The following is a 14,382-nucleotide window of genomic DNA, read 5'->3' as shown; positions in this document are numbered from 1 at the left end:
GCCGTGAATCATTCAAAACTCTTATAATATAAGAGTCTTATCAATATTATTGAAAATGTTGTTATAGCAAATGCATCGAAATCTACGTCAAACTAAAATAAATAATTACTTAATTAAAACAACATTTATTGTTATTTAATACCAACATAAACAGGATTTATTTATCTCAAAAATATTACAATTATGTAGGTAAAATTATGTTAAGTACCCTATTGTTGATTTCACCTTTAATCTTTGTTGTGTCTTCCATTCTAAATAAACAAATGACATGAAATAATACCAGATTTTTTTCAGGTTTTTACTTGCCTCAGAATCGTCTTAAGATGTATATCAAGTATATGTAATCCGTAAATAAGGGTGGGGGGAGGGGGTAGCAAATAATCCTTTCCCATTCTATTTTCCATGGAGACTGTATAAAGGAGCCAAATCTCTATGTATGAAAAGTGTCCATCAAAAAACAGTAATTAGGCGGCGCCACCATACACCGAAATACTACCAAAAACAACCTACGTAATTTGGTCGGGTTATTTGTTGCCTTATATGGTTCATGTTATACTCATGTCCCAGAGCCTAACTAGCGCCACCGGAGAGATTAGGAACTATTGTTTAAAGCTTAACGCGGTCACTTTTACAACAATTCTGCCATAAGAGATTGCGATCCTTTCTATACCATCCATACTAATTTCTCGGAAGAAATTTCAGTCAGTCTTGTAACAAAAATGGTGGACGATAATTCTGTGTACTGTAGACGATGCTATCGTGTCATAACTACAATTAGCCTCATGCATTAAGTTTATATTTGCACGAAATATGTTTTATTCGGATGTTTGTTACCGTTATATCATGTTACAAATGCATTTCCGTTTTTAAATTACCATTTAATTTTTTAAAATTATAAATAAAAAGTACAAAAATTTGCCCGCGAAAAGCTAGTGAGCGAAACGCTCGAAACGCCACGTGACGTCACGCGTTCGACAGATTAGTGTCATTAGTAGCAAACGTCAGTTGGGCCGCCCAACGTGTGACGTCATCACGCTCTGTCGAATTCGCGCCAAAAATTATGAGCGTTTCAACCGCTCAAAAATTTTCAACATTTTAAATATTTTTAAATAAAATAATGTTAAGGTTTACAAAAGTATTTTTATCATTTCCGGTGTTCCAACGATATAAATTATGAATCCAAAAATAAAAATAAATTCATGCATGGAGCTAATTGAAGACGTTTTAGCACAATTATGTTCGTCTAAATGAATCAATGTTTTATGTTATTTTTGTGCTAATAAATATGACTTATTCTTATAATATAAATGTATTTTGTGTAAAGTCAAAGTTTTAACTATAAAACTCCCGTGAGACTCAAACATATTAGATTACTAGCTTTTGCCCGCGACTTCGACTGCGTGGACTAAGTAACAGCAGCTAAAGTAAGTATAGCGCCTGGAAAAATTCTCATAGCAATTCAATTTGAGTGAATTTGAGCATATTATGCACACAAATTAGCAGACACTTCATTAATTATCTCAATTCCACCCCGCTTTTTACTTTCTTAAGGGATGATTTTCGGGATAAAAACTATCCTATGTGCTTCTCAGGGACTCAACCTATCTCTATGCCAAATTTCATCTAAATCGATTCAGCGGTTTAAGCGTGAAGAGGGAACACACAGACAGACAGACTTTCGCATTTATAATATTAGTATGGATTTTGTGTAAAGTCAAAGTTTTAACTATAAAACTCCCGTGAGACTCAAACATATTAGATTACTAGCTTTTGCCCGCGACTTCGTCTGCGTGGACTAAGTAACAGCAGCTAAATAAAGTAAGTATAGCGCCTGGAAAAATTCTCATAGCAATTCAATTTGAGCACACAAATTAGCAGGCACTTCATTAATTATCTCAATTCCACCCCGCTTTTTACTTTCTTAAGGGATGATTTTCGGGATAAAAACTATCCTATGTCCTTCTCAGGGACTCAACCTATCTCTATGCCAAATTTCATCTAAATCGATTCAGCGGTTTAAGCGTGAAGAGGGAACACACAGACAGACAGACAGACTTTCGCATTTATAATATTAGCATGGATTTTAAACCGGGTCACTCACAACAAGTCAAAGTCAAAGTGCAGATTTTTTTTTATTCTGATAAATATTACGTTACTTATGTCAAGTTTATCTGTACAGCCTTGAACTTAACTTTATTATGTTGTAAACCACGATAACACCATATGCCTTAACAATTATCACGGGGTATTAAAACGTAGACAAGTTATATTATAGCCCTCAAAAAAGACAAAACATCTGATTATGGCTACAACAGTCGATTGCAGATAAAATAAAATGAGAGAAAAAAAAAGAAGATGGCGCTTTACGGCTCCATACGTTGTGCGCAAGGGCCTGACACTCTTTGATAGAGAAAGATAGTCTTATTGCGATCCCTACAAGAGGAAAGAGAAAATAGTGCCATGCTTTGTCCTTATCACCGACCGGGTGGCATCATAGGTAGGAGGCGATGGCGAAATACCGAAATTTATAAGAGTGAAAGAGAAAAAATCCTATGCTGCCCAAATTTTATATGAATATTCTTTCGAACCCCCGGTCGCTCGATGGCGCGTCTATAACTACTTGTATATACTATATCTATGGGTCCATACCAGTCCATACGTTGTGCGGTAATTTTCAGTGCCGACAGCGCCATCTGTCAAATTGTATGCTCTACAGGGTCTTTCAATCACTATTAATTTTATTTCGCGATTTCATGGTTGGTCTCGTACCATAGTGAAACTCAGCATGACCTATTTTAATATCATTTAGAATCCATAGTTTAGGGTCGAGTGGAGGAAACGAGGGGAGGCCTTTGCCCAGCAGTGGGACACTAAATTAGGCTAGTAAAAAATAAAATAAAAAAAAAGTTTAACTATCGGTTGTTGTTTACCTTCAGTAGAACTTACATGTTTCTGAACTTTAAAATATGTGTCGTTTTCGAGCAAAAGGTACCACATTGTCGCTTGCCATAAGGACGCTCTGACAGGTTATTCGTATAAATATACAAGCAAATTTCGTCCTTACGGTAAGCGACAATGTGGTACCTTTTGCTCGAAAACGACACATATGTAGGTATGCAGCTTTGCTGTGTTGTCGTCTTTATGATATGTGTGTACAAATGCCGGTGATTTATTCAAGTCAACTATTTTCAGGTCCCAACCCCTACAGCAATCTCCTCCGTACGGTGGAAGTCCACGGCAAGACCTACAAATATTACGACTTGGCCTCCTTCGGTGATAAATACAGTGAGTTATACAATTCAATACTAAAACACTGTTACATCAAGGACCTCCCTGTTTCACAGGCAAAGCGAGTTATTTGTGACTGGTTGCTAACTATCGATTATAATAAGACTGAGGAGATAGTGCAGTGACGCTACGGCGCACTTGTATGGAGAAAGGAAACATTGTATAATGCTCTAAATTGTATAATTGTATAATGCTTTAAATATCGCGGCCATAAGCCTCAATTTCTGTCCATATGTAGTGGTACTCTATGTTACATAATTAGACATTTAACCTATAGGTATAGACACTTAGCCGTAAGAGACTTGACTGACAGACTGACCAACGTAAATCCCTAGTAGCTAAGGTTATTAGCACTAGCACCTATCTTCATCTTTAGACATACTTTCTTTTTTTTTCAATCTAGTTTTTAATTCACTAACTGGTCGCCCAAGATACAGGCTATGCCTAGTTTGGGGACCCCTGTTCATACTGTTTTAAATGTACCGCTGTATGCGCGCAACCTGGACCTCATGTATACTAAATCTGCAAATTCCCATTTTTGTGTGCAAAATAAATATATTTTTTCATTTTCATTTTCAGTTAATAATTTTTGTTCGTAATTTTTCTTCCTTCAAACCTTCAAGATAAAAGCGAACTCCCATCTTAAAGGGTGGCGACGCACTTGCAACTCTGGTGTTGCGGGTGTCCATAGGCGATTACGCTTACCATTAGGCTATTCATCTGCCCATTTGCCTCCTATATTAAAACAAAAAGTACTATACAACTTTATTTATTATGACTTCAACTAAAAGGTACCACATTGTCGGTTGTCGATAAGGTTCATTTGAAATTGAAGCTTTATGAAAATAGCGCCTTATTGACAACCGACAATAAGTATAAGTACCCTTTTGAAAATGGCACATTTGTTTGTCTCAAATTATAAGTATCGAGACCGTCTAATTCTGTTGTAATAGTTATTTGTTATACAAGGGTGCAAAGTTGTATTTTACCCGCGAGTGTTTTAACACACATATTTTAACATACATTTGCACCCGTGTGCAACACAAAACTTTTCCCCTCACTATAGCGAGGAAAGTGCAACATCCACAGGCGTTAGATCATCTTCATCAACTGGAATCAGTCATTTTTTTACGATATTATAACAAAAAACTCTGGAAATTCTTTACTTTTACGTGAGAAGTTTTTAAGTAAAATTTTTGTTGACAATGTTGACATTTCTGACGTATGAAATGTCAACGATGCATTTTGAAATTGCATCGACTTAACTTGTACGTTCAGAATTATATTTAACATAATTATTAAAAAACAAACGTTTATTATGGAATTATAAGGTTTATGACTTCAAAACATTAAATAAAGCTAAATCTGGTATTTTTTATTAGATTCTCAAACCATTTATTTAATGATAATTAATATCGAACGAACCATTATTATGAGCGTTTTACGTTTTGTTATCTGTCAAGCTACTTCAACACGCCCCATCCAAGGTCAATTTACTTTCCCCACTAGTGGATAAAATGCGTTTTTCCCCGCTTGTTTTAAAGGATAAAAGACGGCTTTCCGAGCTAGTGAGGGGAAAAGATATTTTCAACCTGTGGGTCGCGACCTCTTGGGGTCACGGGGGTTCGCAGACATAGTAAAAAAGAATTGAAATGTACAGCTAAGAGAAAGTGGCTACAAAACATATATCGACGATAAAGGGGACGATATAGGCGATCAAAAGACCTACAACTATTACGATTAGGCCTCATTCGGTGATAAAAACAGAACTTCTATTAGTGTAAATTTCGTTCGGTAGAGTGACGAGCGTTCGCGTTTGCGTTATGTATATTTTTGTATGGGATTTGGAACAGCGCGCCAAGCGGGATGTTTTGGAAACTCAAAATCCCATGCAAAATGACACTTAAGGTCCAGGAAGGAAGACCAGCGTCGGGGACCTCATTCCTTGACATGAAGCTGAGTGGAGACCATTTCAGGAACGCTTTATATCCAGCAATCTATGTTAGCGTCATTAGTTAAGTTTAAATTAAGCGTTTTTGAATAAAGCATCTTCTATTGTATTGTATTTGTATTGTATTCTATTCTTAATGCAAATGCTTACGTCACGTCACGCTATCGAATTACTACGGGTACTGTAAGTACAGTCAAGGGCATAAATATATATACATTCCCAGTTTCAAAAATATGTGTACGCTCTTACACCTTAGACAATAAAGTCGTATTCATATATTTATGAGCCATTTGTCAGGATCGAAATTTTTCCTTCGACTGTAACGATCAAATATCAATAAAATACGAAAGTTTTGCGCGGTGAGCCATTTGAATTTTGAATTAGTAGGTAATGTAATGAATTACTGGGATAAATGTAGATTTGTTTTATAGTGAGATCAAATATAATGTTAAAATACCCGACAACTTTAGTTCGTAGTCTCTGTCATAAATATACTACCTATATAGTGTAATATTTTGCTATTACGAGACCTTCAAATTTACGTTATTTAGCAGTATATATGTGGAAGCTTGTAATTTGCATTTAGTAGATAAGTCTGTTAACCTATGTATATTAGCATAGAGTAACTTATACTAGAGCGGTACTGTCATAGTAAATTTTGTAACCCCAGTAAATTCACTGCCATCTGTCGACACACTTTACAACAAAAAATGAAGATTTATAAAAATACGATAGAATGTATTTAAATATAGATAAATGATTTTTTTTTATTTGCATTAATTTTTTTTATCATTTTGACCCATGTTCTTTCACTGATATGCGTTAAAATTGTTAAATAACAAACGAAACCGTCAACGCCATCTATACGACTGTAGGCCAAAACTAGTAGCGCCCTCTGAGCGAGAATCAAATTTTCTTGATTTTCGAGGCACGTTTTTTTCTTAGACTGTATCCATCTATTACGGAGTTATATCTATCTTTGATATTAGGCAGTAAGCATCCCGAATAAAATAAAATAAAATAAAAATAAAATAAATCAAAGTGCAGTTGGATCTTGAAAGCCACAACACAAACAATTTATCTTGCCGATAAGCGCTCATATAATTAAATTAGTTACGCAATATGCAAATCGAACGGTCACCTTACACACCTCCGCGGACACCAATTGTTTTTATCGCGATAACGTCATAAAATAATGTGTACGTTAATGTAATAACAAAGATAGATATAACTCCGTAATAGATGGATACAGTCTAAGGAAAAAATGTGCCTCGAAAATTACGAAAATTTGATTCTCGATCAGAGGGCGCCACTAGTTTTGGCCTACACTCGTATAGAGGGCGTTGACGGTTTCGTTTGTTATTTATAATTTTAACGCATATCAGTGAAAGAACATGGGTCAAAATCATAAAAATAAGTAATGCAAATAAAAAAAATAATTTATCCATATTTAAATACATTTTATCGTATTTTTATAAATATTTATTTTTAGTTTTAAAGTGTGTCGACAGATGGCAGTGAATTTACTAGGGTTACAAAATTTACTATGACAGTACCGCTCTAGTATAAGTTACTCTATGGTAATAGTTAAGAATTAATGTAAAACTAATTACAATTGACTAATAGACATTCCGAAGTAAATAAACAAATAAAACTATACAGCGTTGTGGTAATAGATGTACAATCAATTGTAAAAATATAGGTGCATACAATTTACTCGAAAAATGTCCCATAGTTCTGCCACACCGATTGCAAAATGTTAAATGTTACGAGTGTTAAAATATAATGAAAATTGTATCTTGAAAACTTTTTTTTTTATTACAGACCGGCTCCCATACAGCATCAGAGTGCTGCTCGAGTCATGTGTGCGCAACTGCGACAACTTCCAAGTGTTAGAAAAGGACGTCAACAACGTGCTAGAGTGGGAGAAAAACCAGGCCGTAGAAGGTGGAGTGGAGATCTCCTTCAAACCCGCCAGGGTGATTTTGCAGGTAGATTTTGAACCTTAATGTTTTTTGAACCGTAACGTATATATACGACACATATGGCATTTGAGTCAGTATCTTCGTTGATTTAAAGTGTAAAGGGGCCCACTGATTATCAGTCCGCCGGAGGATATCAGCCTGCCAGTAAGGACAAAAATTTGACAGTTTCGAACAACTGACAGGCCGATATCGTCCGGCGGACTGGTAATCAGTAGGCCCCTTTAAGTATGTGTATATGTTAGTATTGTTAGTTTAATAATATAATTTGACGATTTGTTAAATTTGACGACCGGTCTGGCCTAGTGAGTAGTGAAGTGAAGCCGATGGTCCTGGGTTCGAATCCCGGTAAGGGTATTTATTTGTGTGATGAACACACAGATATTTGGTCCTTATGGCAAGAGACAATGTGGGACTTTTTGCTTCGAAACGACACAAATATAGAATAGAATAGAAATAATTTATTCGTTAGCACACACAAATAGAAAATTATACAAAACAGAGAAACATAAAAAAGAAAAAGTGCCACGAAATGGTCTCACCTCAGCATGTTGCTGGCGAGTTCCAGCGCTGATCTTCCGGTGAGACAATCCGGTGAAACAATCACGACAGGTAACAAGAAAAACAACAAAATTAATATATAACATACAAAAGACAATCGCTCGACGTCATGGGACCGATTGCCTACAACTCCGTACCTAATGTCATTAAAGACTCGACTAGCGATGCGATATTCAAAAAGAAACTTAAATCATTTCTTATAGATCAGGCATACTATCGTATTGCTGACTTTACGAGTGCGCCGGTGAGTAATTGACCCAGCACCGTTCGAAAACAGGTTCTATTACCTACCTACCTACTAATAATGTTAGAATGTTACTTGTTTGTTACTTATATCTAATGATAAGGTTATAATTAAGTACTCAATAGTGTTTATGACGTGTAAAGTGTACTGTTTATATTTACCAATAAAGTCTGTATTTCTGTATTTCTGTATTAAAGACAAAGATAGAGATAAGTTAAAAATACATATTACATAATTTTTAAGAAAAAAAAACCGACTTCAATGGGGGATGCCGCTGAAAGTTCACTTATTGTTGATGGTGCACTCTTAGATTCCAGACAATGAAATGAAAAAGACAGCATCTTTTGCCTAATGATGTAGAAAAGGAGGTAAAACCATCCACTTTTCTAGTAGCATTTCATTTCTGTAAGGGTCGCAGTTCTAACCTAACCTAACCTACTTTTATGATAGCATTTCATTTCTGTAAGGGTCACAGCTCTAACCTAACCTACTTTTCTGATAGTAGTTCTGTTCTGTGACCCACCTAAGCCACTTTTCTATTAGCATTTCCGGGTCCGGATCAGAGTCCGGGTCCGTGTCCGGCTGTCCGGGTCCAAGTTTGGGTCAGAGTTCGGTCCGGGTCCGGGTCCGAGTTGGGGTCCATGTTCAGACCCGGGTCCGGGTCCGAGTCCGGGTCCAAGTTTAGGTCTGGGTCCATAAGGAAGAGAACAAATCGCCAAACGTGAACGATGTGTCATTGAAGAGTTCCATTCTGATCATTATCAGCAGTTTCCATTTCATCAAATGTCACTTTTTCAAATGTAAATGCTGGATTTGTTGATAAAAAAACAAAAATCACTATATGTATGCCTTTCACATTTGAGGAGTTCCCTCGGTTCCTCGTGGGTCTCATCATCAGAACTCGAGCTTGACAAAAATATGTCTTAAAAACTTAAGTTGCTTAACAAACATAACAAAGAGGACAAATCGCTAAACGTGAACTATGCGTCATTGAAGAGTTCCGTTCTGATCATCATCAGCAGTTCCACTTCATCAAATGTCACTTTTTAAAATGGAAGTGCTGGATTTGTTTATAAAAATACAAAAATCACTATATGTATGCCTTTCGCATTTGAGGAATTCCCTCGATTCCTCGTGGATCCCATCATCAGAACTCGAGCTTGACAAATTTTTTTCTTGAAAACCTAACTTGCTTAACAAACATAACGAAGACGACAAATCGCCAAACGTGAACTATGCGTCATTGAAGAGTTCCGTTCTGATCATCATCAGCAGTTCCACTTCATCAAATGTCACTTTTTAAAATGGAAGTGCTGGATTTGTTTATAAAAATAAAAAAATCACTATATGTATGCCTTTCACATTTGAGGAGTTCCCTCGATTCCTCATGGATCCCATCATCAGAACTCGAGCTTGACAAAAATGTTTCTTGAAAACCTAACTTGCTTAACAAACATAACGAAGAGGACAAATCGCCAAACGTGAACTATGCATCATTGAAGAGTTCCGTTCTGATCATCATCAGCAGTTCCACTTCATCAAATGTCACTTTTTTAAATGTAAGTGCTTGATTTGTTGATGAAAATACTAAAATCACTATATGTATGCCTTTAACATTTGAGGAGTTCCCTCGATTCCTCATGGATCCCATCATCAGAACTGCTTTTTGACGAAAACGGGACCAATCTGTATGTATATACTTACAATCAAAAAAAGAATTTTCAAAATCGGTCCAAAAATGACGGAGTTATGGAGTAACAAACATTAAAAAAAAAAAAAAACAAAAAAAAAACACAACCGAATTGAGAACCTCCTCCTTTGAAATCTTGAAGTCGGTTAATTAAACGGTATTGTTACGTACAGCTGTTATATCCGGCCGAACTCAGCTTGGCCGTACATGATGCTAAGATTATAACTAGCGCCATGCGGCAGATACGCATAATATTTATTTATTTTTTAATACAGTTGCTCAAAAAGTGGTACTTTTTGTGGCTGCGTAGCGTGCGAGAAGCTCAATTTCTCGAACTAGTGCTTTTTACTTTTTAGTTCCAAACTATACTTTCGAAACGCAGTTAAAATGTAATTCAGCTTGAGCAGGTACTGGGGCCTCACTCGTTACTCCTCGGTGTCGTTGAGCAACCCGCGCCGGGCCCGCGGCGGCCGCGGCCGGGGCGCGCACGAGTATGAAGGTATCGCGGGCTGCGGCAGCTCAACTATCAAGGGCTGTATACGTACTTTTGGTTTTGGTTTGGTTTGGTGGTATGATTCTACTAATGATATATTAATTTATTATTTTTTCGCAATTGTATTAAAAAACGTCGTTTACAACACGTGTGAAATGTCTTTTTACCACTCGTACCGAGTCTTGCCACTCGCTTTCAGCTCGTGGCAAGATACCTCGGTACTAGTGGTAAAAAGACATTCTTTTCACACTAGTTGTAAAATGTACTATTTTGTTGCAGGACCTGACAGGGGTGCCAGCGGTGGTAGATTTCGCGGCGATGCGCGCCGCCGTGCGCGAACTCGGTGGCAACCCTGACAAGATCAACCCCATCTGCCCCGCCGACCTGGTCATCGACCATTCAGTGCAGGTCGACTTCGCTGGGACGTATGTATACGTTTCTCAATCGGGACCCTATTACTAAGACCACAGAATATATCATCATCATCATCATCATCATCATCATCATCATCATGTCAGCCGATACACGTCCACTGCTGGACATAGGCCTCCCCCAAGGCTCGCCACTCCGACCGATCCTGTGCCGCTCGCATCCACCGAATTCCCGCGACCTTCACCAGGTCGTCGCTCCATCTCGTTGGAGGCCTACCGGCAGTTCGTCTTCCGGTACGCGGACGCGACTCCAGAACCTTCCGGCCCCACCGGCCATCAGTTCTGCGAGCAATGTGCCCCGCCCACTGCCACTTAAGGTTTGCAATTCTGCGAGCTATGTTGGTGACCCTAGTTCTACTGCGGATATCATCATTTCTGACTATCACGCAGAGAAACCCCGAGCATAGCTCTCTCCATTGCCCTTTGCGTGACCTTCAGAATATATAATCACATCAAAAACATTACATGTAAAAAGATGCCCGTCTCGCAACGCAATACTTCTACTACAAAAAAGTTTAGAGATGTAATGTGATACCAGATAATGTGAAGTGCAATAATTCTTAAACTACAAGTTCAAATTGAATTTTCTTGGGAATATATGTAAGCCATATCATGCCCTATATGTCACTGAAAATTCAGGGCTCTAGCTTTAGCCAGCACAAAATTACAGGACGTCGAAAATGGCCTGAATGGCTTCGCGAAAAGGATGGTACTAGAAGAAGATAGTACTAGGTACGGAAGTTTCACTCTCTACAAATCGCGTCTACTACGCGCAAGACGGCGCAAGCGCGTGCAGGCGTCCGTTCCGTAGCGGTGCGCGGCAATTACTATGGAAAAACCCCAAAATTGAGGCAACCGCAGGTACTTGTAGCGACGCGACGAAATCGCGGAGTGAGACACGCCTGCTAAGACTCCACTGTCCGTCTGTCCGTCAACAGGCTGTATCTCATGAACCGTGATAGCTAGACAGTTGAAATTTTCACAGATGATGTATTTCTGTTGCCGCTATAACAACAAATACTAAAAAGTACGGAACCCTCGGTGCGCGAGTCCGACTCGCACTTGGCTGGTTTTTTTTTTCATTTTATTTTAACAAGCAGAAACGTCTGCGAACGATGCTATATAAGTTTAGAATTTTAAAAGTAGAAAAATTACTGCCTTGGGTGAGACTTGAACTCACGACCAAGTCGATACTCCAGCGCTCTGCCAACTGAGCCACCAAGACCTCATCCATAGCCAGCGAATCTTCCCACTATATGGGTCTAGGGGACCCTAGCGACATCTACCGTAGCGTTACACTTCTTAATTGATTATGTTATTTATTTTCAGATCCGATGCATTGAACAAGAACCAGGAGTTGGAATTTGAAAGGAACAAGGAAAGATTCCAGTTTTTGAAGGTAATATTTTATTTTACTATTGTTTTACTATTACCAAAAGAGAGGTAATGTCTAAGAAAAAAACGTGCCCCTTTAGTTTGACATCCAAAACAGATGGCGCTGTACTCCCCAGTACAGAGACAGGTGAACGAGATGGCGCTGTACTCCCCAGTACAGAGACAGGTGAACGAGATGGCGCTGTACTCCCCAGTACAGAGACAGGTGAACGAGATGGCGCTGTACTCCCCAGTACAGAGACAGGTGAACGAGATGGCGCTGTACTCCCCAGTACAGAGACAGGTGAACGAGATGGCGCTGTACTCCCCAGTACAGAGACAGGTGAACGAGATGGCGCTGTACTCCCCAGTACAGAGACAGGTGAACGAGATGGCGCTGTACTCCCCAGTACAGAGACAGGTGAACGAGATGGCGCTGTACTCCCCAGTACAGAAACAGGTGAACGAGATGGCGCTGTACTCCCCAGTACAGAGACAGGTGAACGAGATGGCGCTGTACTCCCCAGTACAGAGACAGGTGAACGAGATGGCGCTGTACTCCCCAGTACAGAGACAGGTGAACGAGATGTCGCTGTACTCCCCAGTACAGAGACAGGTGAACGAGATGGCGCTGTACTCCCCAGTACAGAGACAGGTGAACGAGATGGCGCTGTACTCCCCAGTACAGAGACAGGTGAACGAGATGGCGCTGTACTCCCCAGTACAGAGACAGGTGAACGAGATGGCGCTGTACAGCTCCATTCATTTTGCGTATGGATGGTATAGAAAGGATCGCAATCTCTTATGGCAGAATTGTTCTAAAAGTGACCGCGTTAAGCTTTAAATAATAGTTCCTAATCTCTCCGGTGGCGCTAGTTAGGCTCTGGGACATGAGTATAACATGAACCATATAAGGCAACAAATAACCCGACCAAATTACGTAGGTTGTTTTTGGTAGTATTTCGGTGTATGGTGGCGCCGCCTAATTACTGTTTTTTGATGGACACTTTTCATACATAGAGATTTGGCTCCTTTATACAGTCTTCATGATTTTGCGGTAACTGATTGTCAAAAGTTGACGTTCGAAAATTCTGTGACGGCCATAGACATAGTATAGTAGTTATAGACATGAAACCGAGCGACCAGGGGTAAGAGAAAGACATATTCATGTATTGACAGGTTAATGTATGGCAGCATAATCCTTTTTCTCTTTCACTCTTATAAATGTCGGTATTTCGCCATCGCCTCCTACCTATGCTGAGAGGATATAATATTATAGAGCGGTACTGTCATAGTAAATTTTGTAGCCACAGTAAATTCACCGTTATCTATCGACACACTTAAAAACTAAAAATGAAGATTTATAAAAACACAATAAAATGTATTTAATGTTTTAATGTTTATTTGGGCACAAACGGTACATGTTTCTTATAACTAGTGTCTTATACATAATTCATAAACCAGGACAGTTGCCACCACTTAATAGCTCATTAAAGAAAAACAAAATACAGGATAACTAAACTTAAAGATTAACAACGAGGGTCGAAATAGGACAGGGGCTAAATTAATGAAGATAAAACTATTTTTATACATTACATTTGCAATTAAGTGTAAAGTTACAGTGTATTTAATTCGTTTGTTTATTTAAAACCAAAAGTACTTGACGTTTAAATTTAGACAAGGAGTCATTAAATATATCGATTTTTGAGAAAATATCATTATTAAATCTGCAAGCTCTTATCAGAAAGGAGTTTGATTTGTATTTCTTTTTAGTAAAGGGAATACAAAATAATTTATCGCTACGCCGTGTGTTCAAGCAGGGAGTTTTAAAGCTAAGTCTACTTAACAAATAAGGGGAGTCAATCAAATTTCTTAATACTTTATACAAAAATATTAGATCTTTTAATGTGCGCCGGCTTTCAATACACACCAGTTTATTCAGGTTAAGCGGTTGAGTTGACACAAGGTTTTTATATTTTAAATGTTTGATGAGCTTTAAATATGGATAAATGTTTTTTTTTTATATGCATTAATTATTTTTATTATTTTGACCCATGTTCTTTCACTGATATGCGTTAAAATTGTTTAATAACACACGAAACCATCAACGCCCTCTATACGAGAGTAGGCCAAAGGTAGTAGCGACATCTAATCGAGAATCAAATTTTCGTCATTTTCGAGGCTTTGATTATACTATGTTTATGCTGCCATCACACTGCAGCGCCATCTGTGTTCAGCTTTGCGGGTTTAACGTTGTATTATTGTTTCAGTGGGGTGCGAAGTCGTTCGACAACATGTTGATTGTGCCGCCGGGCTCCGGTATCGTTCACCAGGTTAGTAATGTCTCTATTCCTCTACTTTAATTATT

At 38.3% G+C, this 14,382-nt stretch overlaps 1 protein-coding gene across 1 annotated transcript in view; it reads left to right on the top strand.

The window, feature by feature from the left end:
* The window catches only part of LOC134753146 (cytoplasmic aconitate hydratase-like), a 68,933-nt gene that overhangs the window by 3,835 nt on the left and 50,716 nt on the right, over nucleotides 1-14,382 (top strand). Inside the window, exons 2-6 of the mRNA XM_063688934.1 lie at nucleotides 3,193-3,285; nucleotides 7,064-7,230; nucleotides 10,489-10,634; nucleotides 11,970-12,039; nucleotides 14,285-14,347. Of these exons, the coding sequence (XP_063545004.1) occupies nucleotides 3,193-3,285; nucleotides 7,064-7,230; nucleotides 10,489-10,634; nucleotides 11,970-12,039; nucleotides 14,285-14,347 (539 nt within the window). The remainder of the gene's footprint in view (nucleotides 1-3,192; nucleotides 3,286-7,063; nucleotides 7,231-10,488; nucleotides 10,635-11,969; nucleotides 12,040-14,284; nucleotides 14,348-14,382) is intronic.

Source organism: Cydia strobilella, chromosome 26 (assembly GCF_947568885.1).
Source record: "Cydia strobilella chromosome 26, ilCydStro3.1, whole genome shotgun sequence".
In the NCBI taxonomy this organism is placed as follows: domain Eukaryota; kingdom Metazoa; phylum Arthropoda; class Insecta; order Lepidoptera; family Tortricidae; genus Cydia; species Cydia strobilella.
The sequence above is the reverse complement of the archived record's forward strand: the minus strand, read 5'-3'. Positions and strand labels throughout refer to the sequence as shown.